We start from the raw sequence: 16831 nt of genomic DNA on the forward strand, positions 1-16831 counted from the left end.
ATACTTGGCCTCATAGTAGATTAATACTTGGCCTCATAGTAGATCAATACTTGGCCTCATAGTAGATTAATACTGGAAGATGTTAGTTTTCCATATTTTACACAATAATTTCTTCTTTATTAATACCAATTATTATTTTCAGTGTACAGAGTAGATAATACTAGAAACAGAATATGTTACTAACACCTACCATTAGCAGCACCATGATGTACCGTTCGCTTTTACCTGTGAGAGATACACTTTCACAGTGAGGTACAGATTCTAGTACTTTTGTGTATTTGCACCACAGCTTATACTTTCTGTTGCTGTATCAGTGGTGGTCTGCTATTGTTGGTCATTATTGAACTTTATATGGGCTAGGTTTACTTTGTTTATCTTAGTTCATCCAGGTCAAAATACTCTTCACACATGCTCACACTGGGTTCATGTGGACAAATATCTGCACTGCATTCAGTTTAATGGAGTTATTTTTTCCTCAACATATATTTTAAAACTGTTTTCTTGAAACCATAAATAAACTGTAGACATTATTGTTGGTCAAGTTGTGAGCATGGCAACTGTCTATGTATGTGTCCGGCACCTTCATTCGCCCCAGTGGTATGTTAATGAGTGCCAAGAAAGTTGTGTAGTCAGTGCAGGACCACTTAGTCCTCAGTATGTAAAGGAAGAATCACTCTTATTCACACAGTGAGAAACACACACCGACATTGTAAAACTGTGTCAGACTTTGCACTGCTGATGTTCTGTGTCACAGAGGTCATCAGGTCCGTCAGTACTATGGTCAGCTGGTTGATGGGTTCTTAAGTATCCGTCAGAGATCTCAAATAATGCCAGTTTAGGTGTGGCTGGTTCTGTGCCAGAGAAGAATCTTCATATAAACAACCAAACTTGACTGTAGGTGAGTTCCGACAAAGATGTGAATGTATTAGGAAGACATCTTCAGGCTTGTTCCTGTGTTTGCAGCCACTAAGCCACCTGAGGGATGGAGGGACGTCCTGTTGAAGGAGGGACCAGAAGGTTTCGCCAAGAAGGTCCGGGAACACAAGGGCCTGTTGCTGATGGACACCACCTTCCGAGATGCCCACCAGTCGCTGCTGGCAACACGTGTCCGCACACACGACCTGAAGCGGATCTCACCCTACGTCGCCCACAACTTCAACAACCTGTTTAGCTCAGAAAATTGGGGAGGTACGAATTAAAACTCACTGATGAATGTAAATCTGATTACATGAATGTAAAGTCTGAGGAATCTTTCAAATCTTGAATGTTACATTTAACGAGTCTTGTCTAATAGGAAGAACGCTGTTTGAAGAGAACAGATTTATAGTTTCCTTGTAAACAATTGTCAGGAGTTGGATTAAAGGGAAATGAAATTTGACTGGTTCAAGTATATATTCTTTCTTCCTTTAAAGCGTCCATAATACTCATATTACATGGAACTTTGATGTGGTAGATTCTTCAGAAGCAACCATGATAGACCAAAAGTATGTGCTGAAAATAAAGATGGAAATAATTTGTTGTTAAAATGTCTTCTGATGCCGGTAGCTTTGATACTGTGTCTACATCTGTGTCTCAGATTGCCCACAGAGTTTATGAATATGACTGCAGTGGCAAGCATATTGAAAATGTTATGGTACTAAAACTCAATCATTAATTTACATATCATTAATTCATTTATCATATGCAAAATAAAACTTGATATGCAAAAATGGCAACACAACTGGCAACACAACTGGCTTGTGCTATATTTGAAGGTTGCAATATTGGAGAAAAGAAGTAGCTTGGAAGGATATAACACTGTCACTCACCTTGGACAATTACCTGTGCCTGTTATGTGTATTTTTGCCTTGGTTTTTTTCAGGTGCTACCTTTGATGTTGCCCTGCGTTTCCTACATGAATGTCCCTGGGACCGCCTGGCGGAGCTACGGAAACTGATGCCAAATATTCCCTTCCAGATGTTGCTGAGAGGGGCCAATGCTGTCGGCTACACCAACTACCCAGACAATGTGGTCTTCAAGTGAGCACAGGCGATACAAAATAATAATAGTAGTAGTAATTAGACAAGTTTTTATACATTGTATCCATTTGAGGATTCACTCTCAGCTGCAAGGGGAGTAACTGACATATGCTGCCCGTATATTGTTAGAAGTTTAACATTCACATTGCCTTCTCATCCTACTTGGTACCCATTTACTGTGACAAGCTGTAACATGGAACTCATTCCAGCTTCTTGCTTTAGGTTCTGTGACGAAGCTGTCAAACATGGAATGGACATTTTCCGTATCTTTGACTCTCTCAACTATTTACCAAACATTGTTGTGGGAATGGATGCTGTCGGAAAAGCAGGTCAGTTTCTGTCATGTGAGGATTTGTCGTAGCGATGGCAAAATGCTCATCAAACCGTGTCAAAAAGGATTACGTTTTCATTTGTCTGACGGGGGCAATTTTTTTCTGTTGCTGTGAGGTATGACATTTCCAAGTGAATGTTAAAAGTCCAGAAAACAAATTCCATTGTACTTTGTGTTGGAAATGTATTGGTATGGGGACATGTTTGAAAGCAAGTGATATTTTACAGCAAATCAATGAAAACACTGCTTTGACATCCATCCATTTCATAACTCTTATAAGATGTGTGATGTATTTTCAACATATCTAAGAATCAAGCTAAGAGCTTAGAGAACAACTAAGAAATTAGTCCAACTATTAATTCCAAAATTTAACTACTTTTAGCATTATTAGAACAATTAAAACACTGGTCCACTGTGTTTTTGTGCTACAATGTTTTGCATCTTAACCTGTACCACAGAGTTATGATAGTCATAATTGTGACCCCATGCTTGTATATGTTCTTATGATGGTTATAGTACCATAATTATTGTAACGATACTACATCATGTCACATTGACTTGTTGAAGTTGGACCACGGTTATTGTTACTCTCAACGTAATTTGTCATGGTCGTTGAAATGTGAAGGCAGGCTGACCCATTTAGCCATCACTCTTGAAACCCACACCAACTGTATCAAGCCGTGATCTACTGGAGGAGGTCTCTGTGGTAAAGCATGTAATTCTTACATTCTTTGCATCAGCTGTTTTACATGTGCTACCATCCCCTGTTACCAGGTGGTGTGATTGAGGCTGCTATCTCCTACACCGGTGACGTGTCCGACCCCACCAGGACCAAGTACAACCTCGACTACTACGTCGACCTGGCAACCGAGCTTGTCAAGGCTGGGACACACATCCTGGGAATTAAGGTAAGGCAGTCACTGGCTGTGTGGTGATGTCGGGGAAAGATAGGGCCTTGGTAACTCTGTTGAGGCAGAATAGGGCCCTGGATAACTCCATCTTGGTAAGGATTCTGGGCACAATGGGACCTTTGGTAACTCTTGCCCTGTGAAGATTAAGAGCAGAATATGACCTCTATAACTCTCGCCCTGTATTTCTGATTGAGTGTGGTTTGTTTGTAGACAGGTGATCCAATATGTTGTCATACCTTGACAATATGAATAGATTGTCCTGTTTTGTGTACTGCTTGTCACATCCAAGTAAGGATCCATTTTTGGATGTAGGGCTAAAGCTGATACACTTGCATCACAGTCCACTGAAAGCCCCTCAGTAGTCATAAGACTCATGTTGTGTATGGTGGGGCTCATATTGTGGAAATGTTGATCATGTGTTTCTTAACATGAACAGACAAATGAAGATATATTTTGTGTTTGCTGGTGATACCCTGTCCTTGCCCTTTCAGGACATGGCAGGTCTGCTCAAACCTCAAGCTGCCGAGCTTCTGATCAGCACCCTCCCGAGATAAATTCCCTGATATTCCCATCCACGTGCACACCCATGACACCGCAGGTGCAGGAGTGGCGTCCATGCTGGCTGCCGCTAGAGCAGGAGCAGATGCTGTAGATGTTGCAGTGGACTCCATGTCGGGGATGACGTCACAGCCCAGTATGGGTGCCATTGTTGCAGCCACAGAGAGGACAGATCTTGACACAGGCGAGTGGGCCAAGGAAGCTATTGACTTACCATCACCATATTTTAAGTAACCTCTAGCCCTGTGAGTGTTTTTAACACACTTGCCTACACTTTGTTTACACTGAATGTTTGTTGAGGTGACATTTGATATTTCTTGGTGTGTTTTATTGCACACACTAAACCCTTACTCATAGTTTTACCCACGCAACTCCCTCATTCAGTGTGTGAAATAGTGGACAGTCACTGGCCTCACTGGCTTGTGAATTTTCATGGGGTCATTTTGTAAATATATCACTTTCTCCAACTTGTTAAGTTATAACACACTTTTCAATCATGCAAGATTATGGCCTGATAAAATGTTCATCATATTAGCAGCTTAATGATGTAACCCATGTCAAACCGACAATATCTTATGCTCATCTATTTTCGTAATCTTTTGCTTAGTTTCTACATTCAAATTTCAGGCTAGTGAATTATGTTGTGGGCTAGTAACTTTCAGGCATAGCTAGCCCGACTGGCTAGAAAATTTGGAAACTATTTAGCACACTGCCCTCATCGCTTTTATGTTGTTGTTTTTTTAGAACAAATCTCAACACTGACTTTCACATTGAGATAAGCCCCTTCTTGATGTTCTCCACTATTGCCAAAGGTCGATAGGTCCATGGTTACCAGATGCTCTAGACTGTAGACACTAAGCCAGGAACAAGGGCTGTGAAAAGTGACTGTGACTATGGCCGTGTGTTTTATGTTCCCATCTCTAGGTGTGACGCTAGAGGATGTATCGACATACTCAGCCTACTGGGAACAGACCAGAAATCTGTACGCCCCTTTTGAATGCTGCGTCACCATGAAAAGTGGCAACGCTGACATCTACGTCAACGAGATCCCAGGTGAGTGTTGACTTCACAGCGCAAGTGTACTCAACTATATATATATTTACAGGCTGGCGTGATAGGCTAGAAAAAAAAATATATATATATATATGGGTATTTGTATAGCGCTATAGTCCATCCAGGTTGCATGCTCAAAGCGCTCGTGGAAGTGTCACACTCCTGTGCTGATATACTGTACAAACAGTAAAAAGGTCTCAACAGGACTGGAAGAGATCACTCAGAGTAATATTTAGCAAAGAGGTGGGTTTTTAACTGGGACTTAAAAAAGAGACAATAGTTGGTGAATTATTTGTGGCAGGAGGTAAGTGTTCCAAAGTATTGGGGCTGATGCTATGAAAGCCTTTTCACCAAAGAGTTTCAGTTTAGTTCTTGGAATAGACAAGAGATGTTGGTGGTCTGACCGGACATAAACAACATAAAACAAGGATACAGTAAGCTGGATTCCATTTCTTGATATCAGCATTGTGTGAGGGAGGAATTAGTAAATGTAATAAAACCAATGGTAGAAAAAGATCTATGACCATGAGACCTGTATTTACCTGTGTGTCTGCTGAGTGCCAGCACTGAATGATGCTGTTGTTGATTTCAGGTGGTCAGTACACCAACCTGCAGTTCCAGGCTTTCAGTCTGGGGCTGGCTGACCAGTTTGAGGAGGTCAAGAAAATGTACTCTGTGGCCAACAAGCTCCTGGGAGATATCCCCAAGGTAGGTGGACTGCTGGAGTGGCAACATGGCTACATGCTGGGGTGGGGGAAAATGCCTTCGGTAGTCATCATTGGATTAGCAGGGCAACATGGCCAGCTGTAGGAGTCAGGGGAAAATGCCTTGAGGAGGTCATCATTGGGTTTAGAATGCAACATAGCCAGATGTGGGGGTCTGGGATAATGCTTTGAGGGGGTCAGTCATTGAATTAGCAGGGCAACATGGCCCGCTGTGTGAGTCTGGGTAAAAGGCTGGGGATGTCATCATTGGCTGAGCAGGGCAACATGGCTGGATGTGGGACCTGGGGAAAAGGTTAGGGGAGGTCATTATGGGGTTAGCATAGCGACATAGGTAGATATGGGGGTCTTGGAATAAAGCTTGGGGAGATCATCATCAGCTGAAACTTGTATGTGCGGCTTAGTAATGCAGGAATTCCTTCAACGGACATTATTGTTCAGTTTGTTTTTGTGAATATTGTCTTTGTTGTATAACTTTGCCCACACATGATAGGAAGGTATGGAGCTCTAAGGGATGCCATTTTGTTTCAGGTGACTCCGTCATCCAAGGTGGTGGGAGACATGGCCCAGTTCATGGTCCAGAACAAGCTGACTGGTGAGATGGTTGAGGACAGGGCAGAAGAGTTGTCTTTCCCTAGCTCTGTTGTGGAGTACTTCCAGGGTTACCTCGGCAAGCCGCCAGGAGGCTACCCAGAACCACTCAGGACCAAGGTGAAGATGTGTTCATATTGAAACAGACACGACTATATTAACCTGCTCTTCATCAGTTAGCCTTGCTTCTGGTCAATGTATTGATTTCATGCACATTTTGTTGTTTTGTGACTTCAGGAACTTTCTGGGCTGTGGTGTAGCCTAATCGTTAAAGCGTCCACTCGTCACGCTGAAGATCTGGGTTCGATTCCCCACATGGGTACAATGTTTGAAGCCCATTTAAGGTGTTCCCGTTGGAATATTGATAAAAGTGGCGTAAAACCATACTCACTCACTCACTCAGGAACTTTCAGCATTCATATTATACAGATTTGGTATTTGGGAAATACTTCCTTTTCTTATATTGTAGACCTACTGTTGATTTTGTTTTCTTGCTTAAAACAGATTCTGAAAGGTGCTAAGACATTTGATGGTCGCCCAGGAACGACTCTCCCTCCTTTAGACTTTGGCAAGCTGAAGGAGGAGCTAGTAGAGAAACACGGCCCCGTGGTGCGGGATGTGGATGTCATGAGCTCAGCGCTCTACCCAAAAGTCCTCGACGACTTCATGGAATTCCGTAGTAAATATGGCCCGGTGGACACTCTGGATACCAGACTGTTCCTAATGGGACCCAAAATCCCAGAGGAATGTGAGGTAAGATGTGTGTGAACCCATGAAGATCTGGGGTTAGAGTTGGTTGTAAGCAGTGTGATGTGAAAGGTGTACGAGGTTAGATGTGGGTTCTCTGAGGGGAAACGTAGGAGGTGAGACATAAACTTGGCCAAGTGAGATGTGTGTGAAGTGACATTTGTCTGAGTTGAAGTGAGATGCGTTTGAGATGTGTGTGAGTTGAAATGTGTGCGAAGTGAGATGTATTTGAGATGTGTGTGAGTTGAGATATATGTGAGTTGAGAGATGTTTGAGATGTGTGTGAGTTGAGATGTGTGTGAAGTGAGATGTATTTGAGATATGTGTGAAGAGAGTTGTATTTGAGATGTGTATGAGTTGAGATGTGTGAGTTGAAATGTGTGTGAGCTGAAATGTGTGTGAAGTGAGATTATTTGAGATGTATATGAGTTGAGAGGTGTTTGAGATGTGTGTGAGTTGAGAGGTGTTTGAGATGTTTGATGTGAGTTCAGATGTGTGAGTTGAGAGGTGTTTGAGATGTGTGTGAGTTCAGATGTGTGTCAGTTGAGGTGTTTGAGATGTGTGTGAGTTGAGAGGTGTTTGAGATGTGTGTGAGTTGAAAGGTGTTTGAGATGTGTGTGAGTTCAGATGTGTGTGAAGGTATTTTACTCAACATTGAACATTGTCAAAATATGTATAATAATTGGTTCATATATTTTGCTGACAAAAGGGCAGGTAGGAAGAAATAAACTGTGTGGCCTATATAGGTTGCTAGGTGGTGGAGTTTCTCAGTACTAACCCAGGACACTAGTGACAGATTGGTATGACGTGTCTCTGCTTGCAGGTGGAGATCGAAGCGTGGCAAGACCCTGTCCATCAAGACACTTGCAGTTGGGGATCTGAACAAGAACGGTGAGAGGGAAGTGTTCTTTGAGCTGAATGGTCAGCTACGGTCGGTTCTCATCAAGGATGAAGAAGCAATGAAGGTCAGTAGACAGATCTCCATCAGACATTAGGAATCAACCATACAGGCAGAACTTGAAGGCCATACAAACATATTTTAAAGGCTTAGAACTCATTTTGTTCAAAGGATGGTCCAAGTTGAATAATTTGTAGTCCTCAAAGTATTCTGCCAATGTTTTCATGTTTTGTCTGTTGCTCAGGCTTAACTTTTATAGCTTAACTTTTATAAGCGGACGTGATGCAGAATCTCCATTGTGTATACTACTTTTATGTTGGTAAGAACAAGATATAACCTGTAGTAATGATACTCCATGTATAGATTATGACTTAGTCACACACACTCACACTTACTCACATATGTAAGTTATGCTTTGTTTTCTGTAGGAAATGCACTTCCATCCCAAGGCCCTCAAGGGAGTGAAGGGCAGCGTGGGGGGCCCCAATGCCAGGGTCAGTCATAGACATAAAGGTGAAGGTTGGTGACAAGATCGAGAAAGGTCAGCCCGTGTTGGTGTTGAGTGCGATGAAGATGGAGATGGTTGTCAGTGCACCGATTGATGGTGAGGTCAAGAGTATCGCCGTCACTGATGGCATGAAGCTGGAAGGGGGACGACTTGTTGATGGACATTGAGTGATTGGTCAGACCAGGAAGACTGGCAGAAGAAACACTGACCAACAGAACTGACCTGACCATAGGTTCTTAATGTACGGATTATGAGGAATATTTTCACGATGATGGTGTTGGGAGACTGGACCAATTCAATTGGAAAATGTCATGAAAAGTGATGGGTGAAAGTTTGTTGGTCATCAAATGGCGTTGTTGTGACGAATATTTTAACACGGTGAATGATTAGAATCATGGCATACTCTAACCCGGAAAGGAACACAAGTTTAACAGATTTTCATTCTTTTAGTATGCTTAATCAGTTGATTGTGTATTGCTAGATATCTTATGACAGAGATAGTTAAATGTACAAGTGATCATGTTCTAACAGTGTGCATCGTAGACTACATTAGAGCTCTAATGGCAGTTGGGAGTGTTGTGGATTTAGTATGCAGGCAGTCAGAGTGTTTGTCACTGGTTATATCCAGCCTCTCTGGAAGTAGACCTGTTGCTGTACTGATCGATATTATGTGCAAAATCACAAGCCCAATGAGTGTATAATGACTTCTGGTTACAGCTACCGATGTTTATCGTGAATGATTCCACTGTGTTGAACCGACCTGATATTACCAGCAGTCTTTTACAGTCAGTAACAGAAGTTGTAGCAAATATTCATATTCATATGTCTATACAAAATAAATACAATTAGCCTTGTGTTGGAATGAAGTAGAAATGAACGTGATAAAATAATCAAATTTTGGTGAGTGTAATGCTATATACCTCTCAGTGGGTGCAGTTTTTACATCATGTTCCCAAAGCCAACTATTGCATGGTGTGTGTTCCTGTGTACATTCTATCTTATGTAGACTTAATAGTTCTTAAGGGTATGCAGTGGTGCAAGATATTTCTTGTAAGTTGTTTGGTTTTTGACAGATATGTTTTAAAGCTTGTTACACATTTGTTGTTACCAGGGACAGTTGTGGGCACTATGTGCACATCTTGGTAACAATTACTAGTCGTGTGGTTAAATACTGTGTGACATCAATGAACATAGGAATGCATATACCTTCATCCACAGTAACCTCATGTATTCAGAACATGGTCAGCTTGATGGTGATTGGTTGTTTGTTGAATGATTGACACATGGAGTGTTTGAGTGACAGATATGGACGTATGTGTATGATGTGTCTGACCAGAGTTGTTGAATGCTTGTGGTGCTTGCAGCAAGTGCAATGTATATTGATGATCTACAGAAATCCATGGTGTTCACCGAGATATTGTTCATATGATATCTTTGTGTCATACAGTTCATCCAAACATTCACAGCCTGTGAAGCACTGATGTAAATTTAAGCTATTATATTACAGTACTTTCAAGTAATAATTGCTACATAGTGTGAATTAATTTGTAAGATAGGTTCCTGGTTTGAGTGCAGGGTATAAAGTCTGGTATACTGTTATAACACCCACATCTGTGGGGCTGTGTGTTACAAAACCCATCAGCCTTGACAGATTGACCGCAGTGAGATGAACAAATCAAGTGTTCTTGATCTTATTTCGAGAAGTATGTAATATATTTCACTATAGATATTTACTTTATGTCACTGTGTACACAGATCAGAAATAAATTTAGGATTGTGTTTTGTTTAATTGTTATTTCATGTATACAATGTATTGAAATATTATTGAGTGGTGCATGAGATTCCAGTATATATTGAGCCACGCAGTCGTCACATAACAATAGAGAAGGGAGGATTTCCAAAGTTCATTAAGTTCCAACAGCTGGTTAATTAGTTGTCTAGTTCCTATTCAAGGATAATATATAAGTATATATCTAAAGACGTATATTTTGATTAAACATTCCAGTTTTTGAAATTATCTTTAATAATAATTTTTGTTTGGAAACATGGAAATGAGTATAAATATTTCCCTGTAATAACAACAGTGCCCTAATCAAGACTGAGTTAGACAATCCATCAATGCAAATTTTAAGTAGGATATTAGACACATACTGTACATACATCAGACATACTTTGATAACGCAACTAGATTTTAGTTAAGATATTTTGTGTTTTACTGCATACAGATGGTGTAGTGATGTGTATATATTAACAAGTAATATACTCAAGATCAGAAAGGTATTTTTATTAATTGTTATAAGCTTACATGTGATTATATATGTTTCACAAAATATGTTACAAAAATTATGGGACACAGAAAACTCTGTATCACTGGTTGAGAAACTGTTGAAGCTGAAATATACCAGAGTTATCTCCCTTCAATTGACTATCAGGTGCTGCTCTAGGTCAAATTCCCCTGTCCGCTGATTGCCCCTGAACGCTCTGAGGGCAAAGCATGGATTACATTGTATACATATTATTGCCATTTTGTGGTGCCAAATATCCCAAAGTATCAACTGATGGATGCTATGGATGCTGTTGCAGTGAAACTATATCCGTACCAGCATGACCAGTCGGTGAATATACACAGGGGTTGACACGAATGGCTTAATTATGTATCCAATCATGAATTACTTCTCTATTGATTTTAGTGAAGAAGTATTTACAAGTATTCACTATACCTGTTTCCTACTGAGGCTGGTATTATACCAGTTCATGACCAAGCATGAACCTGCATGCCACATTGGATTGCGTCATACTGTCAGAAGAAGGCTAAATTACCTGTAGAAATTAAACGCAAGTTAGCTGAGCTGACATGGAACGTTTCACACAAAACTGCTGCACAGTAAGCTGTATAGCCCTTTCAGTATCACAAACTGTGTTGATGTGTGTTGTAGGCAAATCCTGATTCCCCAGTGAATATCTGTGTTTGCTAAAACAGTAAACCTTTTAACCTCACTACTCCTGAAATCCATTTATCTCAGACAAGTTTAGATTCTAGATATGGTCTCGTCCATGGTTTGTTGGGGGGTGGGATACATTGGTAATATTGGTATATGGTAGTATATGAATACTCAGTCATGTGAATAACTTGTCAAAGAATTTGGCTCCAATTAATTTGCTGTGTCTATTTCAGGATTATTTAAGAACTGACTTCAACATGTTTTGCAATTATGGAGTTTTAGACATAACATCTACGATGTTTGCACAAATCTGCCATGTGTATACACTGTATATTGAAGAAGATAAACATGTTAGCAGTAACAACTCTACTGACTGTGTATATATTCATTAACACAAATATAAGTGTGGACAATCTAGAACATTGTTCAACAGAGTAATTCAATGCAAGCCCTGCCAATTCTGTTATGAGCCAGTCAGTAAGTAGCATTCCATAACATGGCTGAGGGTGATTTATGTTTGGTTTATGGAAACAATAGTACAAGACAACTGCTCTGGGGTACCCAATCAAATGGATTAGAATCAATTGTTATTGAATTATTTGTTTGTTGATTAAAGGTTCCCTTTTATCTGTCTCAACAACCTATGCCAAAATGATGACATACAATTGTTTGATCGGCATTCAGGGTTGGTGAGTCAGTGATAAAGCGTGGACGAGTTTATAGATAACAACTTCTTGTTTATTGTTATTCAATTACATGCTACTGTTAATGTCACATCTTACTATATTTATACACTTCTCTACACTTGGTTGTAGTTACTTTAGCTTGAAACGGTGTAGGAATCTACAAAAAACGTCGCTCTGTGCAATAAACAACAAGTTGTTTTCCATAGTCGTATGCTTTATTAATGATGACATACAGTTATATGAAATCCTAGACATTATATTCAGGGAAATATTCATAGAATATTTTTTATTGATAGAAACTCATGAATTTTCCCATCCTCAGAAGGAAAAGGATTGACATTTATAAAAGTTTGAATAATATGGTTTCTTTATGAGAGACTTGTTTAAGTAAGTTTCTATGTTCCTTTGCTGTAAATGTATGGCTGATGACGGCAGGTAACACTGAACAAGACCTTAATATAGTTGTGCCGCATTTTGATATGGTGCTAAACTTGAGTGAATGAATGTTATTAAGAATGTCTGAAACTGCAGTATATCTTTTAACACTAATAAGCTCAGCCAACACACCGCCACTATATAACAGATATTAAAGTATCAGGCCAAACAGATTGATGTTTGTTTAATGTAAAAACCTGCCATAAATTTAGCAAACAGTTGACTTTATGATTGAACATACACATATTTTGAATAATATTTTGCTTAGATTCTTTTTAGAATATGGGTTTTTTGGCTGTGGGTCAATAAAACAGAAAAATCAATAGGTCTGGCCTGAGCTTAACTACTCTTTTTATAAGCCTCCTGTTTCTCCCGTTTGTACTCATGCATCTGTTGATGGCGCACAATATATAACTGGTATACATTTAAATTGTCCGAGAATTCCCCATGAGGGAGACGATATTGATTGCAGTGGTGAGATGGTTTATGTTCTTTCCTGCTTAAATAATGTATGTAAAAATATAGCACAAGAAGAACAATTTGAACTGTTGCCACACAGGATGGTATTGTGGCATAGCATACTGAAAAAGCTTGTTTACTCCTGTAGATGAAGCTTTAATTTAATCAATTTGCTTGTTAAGAGCAGACACAAGTTTGCCTGTTCAAATAGTGACAATGTATCTAGCCACTTCTTGGCATCTTAAGCCAATATTGTTGGGCCATGTTGCACAAAGTGATCTCTGTGCTGAGACGATCATAACGCCCATACGTTATAGCTTTGGCTCGTAATACCTCAGCACCAACATCATTTTGTGGAACAGGTCTTCGAGTACTATTATTCAAGTGCAGCTTGGAACTCACTTGCCTTCAAGTGGGCATTGTTGACCAGCGAGAAGGCAACCCTTATGCAGAGTTGTGTCCCTTTAGTGTGCCCAAATCATGTGATTGTGAGTTTGTATAAGATTATAATGTTCTTGGTTGTAAGCAACTTCAACATGAGGACACCACTTTATGGTGCAGAGTTGTTTGCAAATATTGAAATATTCCATTACAAGTGTATTTGTCTCTAGAGAGTAACAGTTAATATTACTGACATTACACTTTAAGTGAGATTTGTCTACATTGTCATCTCATCTCTAGTTACCTGGATCAGTATGAAATCATATCAAGGCATTATATGTTACACTGCTTAATCTCAATAAAGTATGTAGAAAGATGTCCTGTCTGTTCTTTGGTCTGATATTAGCCATTTCTAAAGGGGCCCAGTTCCACAGAGTGATCTCAGTACTACGATGATCATCATAACAGGCATACTATAACACTGGCTTTTGAAATGGAAATATGATTGTAAATCCAAAAATATAACATAGGCTTTTTGGAAGCTGTAAGATTTCTTTGTGGAATGGGGCCATGTTTTCCAGCAAGGATACTACTTACTTACCACTGTTTTGCATGTTGGCTTCATGCATAATACAGCAGCAATCCAGGTAAAATTTACACAATGACTTGTAAATACTCAAGTCTGGACAAGGCCACCCAGTGATATTATCAACGCTGCCAAGCCATCAGGGCCTTATGAGACATGATCACACTATCTTACACATGGTGCAATTCCTTTTTTTTTTCAGTACCTGCATCAAGTGCAACTTGGTTCATAGGTTTGGCTACACCATCAAAATTTGGGTTGCATCATAAAATGATGAATGATTCTGTTTCAGTTTTGCACTACCTTATTTATAAATCTCAATTATATGATAACCGCTACATTACTGATTTATGAGTACACAAATGTTTGTGCTTGTCATGCAGAGAGACATTACTTTTCTAAATATTAAAGGATACTACTTTCAAGCAAGACCTGATGGAAGTTTTATATTTGAATTGCAAGACCGAGGTTGTACAGTTGAATTTTATCAACAGCCTTTAAATATGAATCAAGGGATTTTTCAATTTCATAAAGCCAATGTATACTATCCCAAAAAAGAAACGCTTATAAGCGTTTTGTATTTTTTAAAATCTATTAATTACCTATTGTGTTCAAACAATCGTCAAAATATGTAACAAAAGTGTTGATAACATGATTTTACACAATTGCACGAGTTAAAAATCGACTTTACCTGAAAATGTTGATTTTCATGAGATTTCTTACAAGGATTAAAAACGCATCACCACAATGCAACAGAAATCACCTTCCAGTTGAAATTGTGCAGCAAAGAGCATGCACTGTCTGGCTATAAAATCCAGATTACTTTCGGAAATCGGCATTTGTTTTGAAGGAGTTTCAAGGTCAAATCACTACGCCACGTCTTGACGCTGCGACACCGAACATCGCCATTGGAAGAATGCACGCTGGAGATTACCAATCTTCTGCTGCCAGGCGTCTGAATGTTAGTCTGAGCACGATATCACGATATGCAGCTCGTTACAACCAATCAGGTAAAACAAATGACTGTCCCCATACAGGCAGACCTTAAGTCACCGGTGCAGCCCAAGATCGGTACATCTGGGTACTACATTTGCGTGATTGTACTGCCACGGGTGAGAGCACAGCAGCCAGGGTGCCTGGATTTCGGAGGATATCCGGTCAAACTGTATGGAACAGGTTGAGAGAGATTGGATTGGGAGCCAGGAGACCCGACGTCGGGACCGTGCTAAGTCGTCACCAACGCGCTCAACGTCTCCGTTATCCAAAATTATCCACTTGGCTGTATAGACATTTCCTTCTTCTAAACTGATGTAAAAATTCATGCACTGAAGTCTATTTGTGGATGAGTTATACATGTTTGAAAATACAACATTTTTGCAACAGATTTCTGGCCTATGCGTTTCTTTTTGGGGATAGTATATATAACGTCAATCAAACTTGCAACGTTATATATTTTTCGTAGCAATGTAACAAACTGGTTTCATACCGACACACTGGAGAAATGGATGTAAGAGCTTTAATTACGTATGCTATGGATTTCAGTTGTCTGCATCCTGCACATGCCCATTCCCTGTCACTGAACGTTTTATCCTGTCATTATTTTGTTGTGTAAATGTAAGGTGTGCCAATGTTTTGTTTTATCCTGTCATTATTTTGTTGTGTAAATGTAAGGTGTGCCAATGTTTTGTTTTATCCTGTCATTACTTTGTTGTGTAAATGTAAGGTGTGCCAATGTTTTGTTTTATCCTGTCATTACTTTGTTGTGTAAATGTAAGGTGTGCCAATGTTTTGTTTTATCCTGTCATTACTTTGTTGTGTAAATGTAAGGTGTGCCAATGTTTTGTTTTATCCTGTCATTACTTTGTTGTGTAAATGTAAGGTGTGCCAATGTTTTGTTTTATCCTGTCATTACTTTGTTGTAAAATGTAAGGTGTGCCAATGTTTTGTTTTATCCTGTCATTACTTTGTTGTGTAAATGTAAGGTGTGTAAATGTAAGGTGTGCCAATGTTTTGTTTTATCCTGTCATTACTTTGTTGTGTAAATGTAAGGTGTGCCAATGTTTTGTTTTATCCTGTCATTACTTTGTTGTGTAAATGTAAGGTGTGCCAATGTTTTGTTTTATCCTGTCATTACTTTGTTGTGTAAATGTAAGGTGTGCCAATGTTTTGTTTTATCCTGTCATTATTTTGTTGTGTAAATGTAAGGTGTGCCAATGTTTTGTTTTATCCTGTCATTATTTTTTGTTGTGTAAATGTAAGGTGTGCCAATGTTTTTATCCTGTCATTATTTTGTTGTGTAAATGTAAGGTGTGCCAATGTTTTGTTTTATCCTGTCATTACTTTGTTGTGTAAATGTAAGGTGTGCCATTGTTTTGTTTTATCCTGTCATTATTTTGTTGTGTAAATGTAAGGTGTGCCAATGTTTTGTTTTATCCTGTCATTACTTTGTTGTGTAAATGTAAGGTGTGCCATTGTTTTGTTTTATCCTGTCATTATTTTGTTGTGTAAATGTAAGGTGTGCCAATGTTTTGTTTTATCCTGTCATTACTTTGTTGTGTAAATGTAAGGTGTGCCAATGTTTTGTTTTATCCTGTCATTATTTTGTTGTGTAAATGTAAGGTGTGCCAATGTTTTGTTTTATCCTGTCATTACTTTGTTGTGTAAATGTAAGGTGTGCCATTGTTTTGTTTTATCCTGTCATTATTTTGTTGTGTAAATGTAAGGTGTGCCAATGTTTTGTTTTATCCTGTCATTACTTTGTTGTGTAAATGTAAGGTGTGCCATTGTTTTGTTTTATCCTGTCATTATTTTGTTGTGTAAATGTAAGGTGTGCCAATGTTTTGTTTTATCCTGTCATTATTTTGTTGTGTAAATGTAAGGTGTGCCAATGTTTTGTTTTATCCTGTCATTACTTTGTGTAAATGTAAGGTGTGCCAATGTTTTGTTTTATCCTGTCATTACTTTGTTGTGTAAATGTAAGGTGTGCCATTGTTTTGTTTTATCCT

At 39.2% G+C, this 16831-nt stretch overlaps 1 protein-coding gene across 1 annotated transcript in view; it reads left to right on the forward strand.

Annotated features, from left to right (window-relative positions):
* The window catches only part of LOC124290935 (pyruvate carboxylase, mitochondrial-like), a 49154-nt gene extending 35537 nt beyond the window's left edge, over positions 1 to 13617 (forward strand). The window contains 15 exon segments of the mRNA XM_046727785.1: positions 964 to 1188; positions 1862 to 2018; positions 2241 to 2347; positions 3124 to 3257; positions 3752 to 3805; positions 3807 to 4002; positions 4743 to 4871; positions 5464 to 5579; positions 6125 to 6304; positions 6689 to 6937; positions 7641 to 7645; positions 7755 to 7896; positions 8258 to 8305; positions 8307 to 8477; positions 8479 to 13617. Coding sequence (XP_046583741.1) covers positions 964 to 1188; positions 1862 to 2018; positions 2241 to 2347; positions 3124 to 3257; positions 3752 to 3805; positions 3807 to 4002; positions 4743 to 4871; positions 5464 to 5579; positions 6125 to 6304; positions 6689 to 6937; positions 7641 to 7645; positions 7755 to 7896; positions 8258 to 8305; positions 8307 to 8477; positions 8479 to 8508 — 1943 coding nt within the window. The 3' untranslated portion in view covers positions 8509 to 13617.
* Positions 13618 to 16831: the final 3214 nt, after the last annotated feature.

The sequence above is a fragment of the Haliotis rubra genome, unplaced genomic scaffold (assembly GCF_003918875.1).
Source record: "Haliotis rubra isolate DU_JTF1 unplaced genomic scaffold, ASM391887v1 Scf1129, whole genome shotgun sequence".
In the NCBI taxonomy this organism is placed as follows: domain Eukaryota; kingdom Metazoa; phylum Mollusca; class Gastropoda; order Lepetellida; family Haliotidae; genus Haliotis; species Haliotis rubra.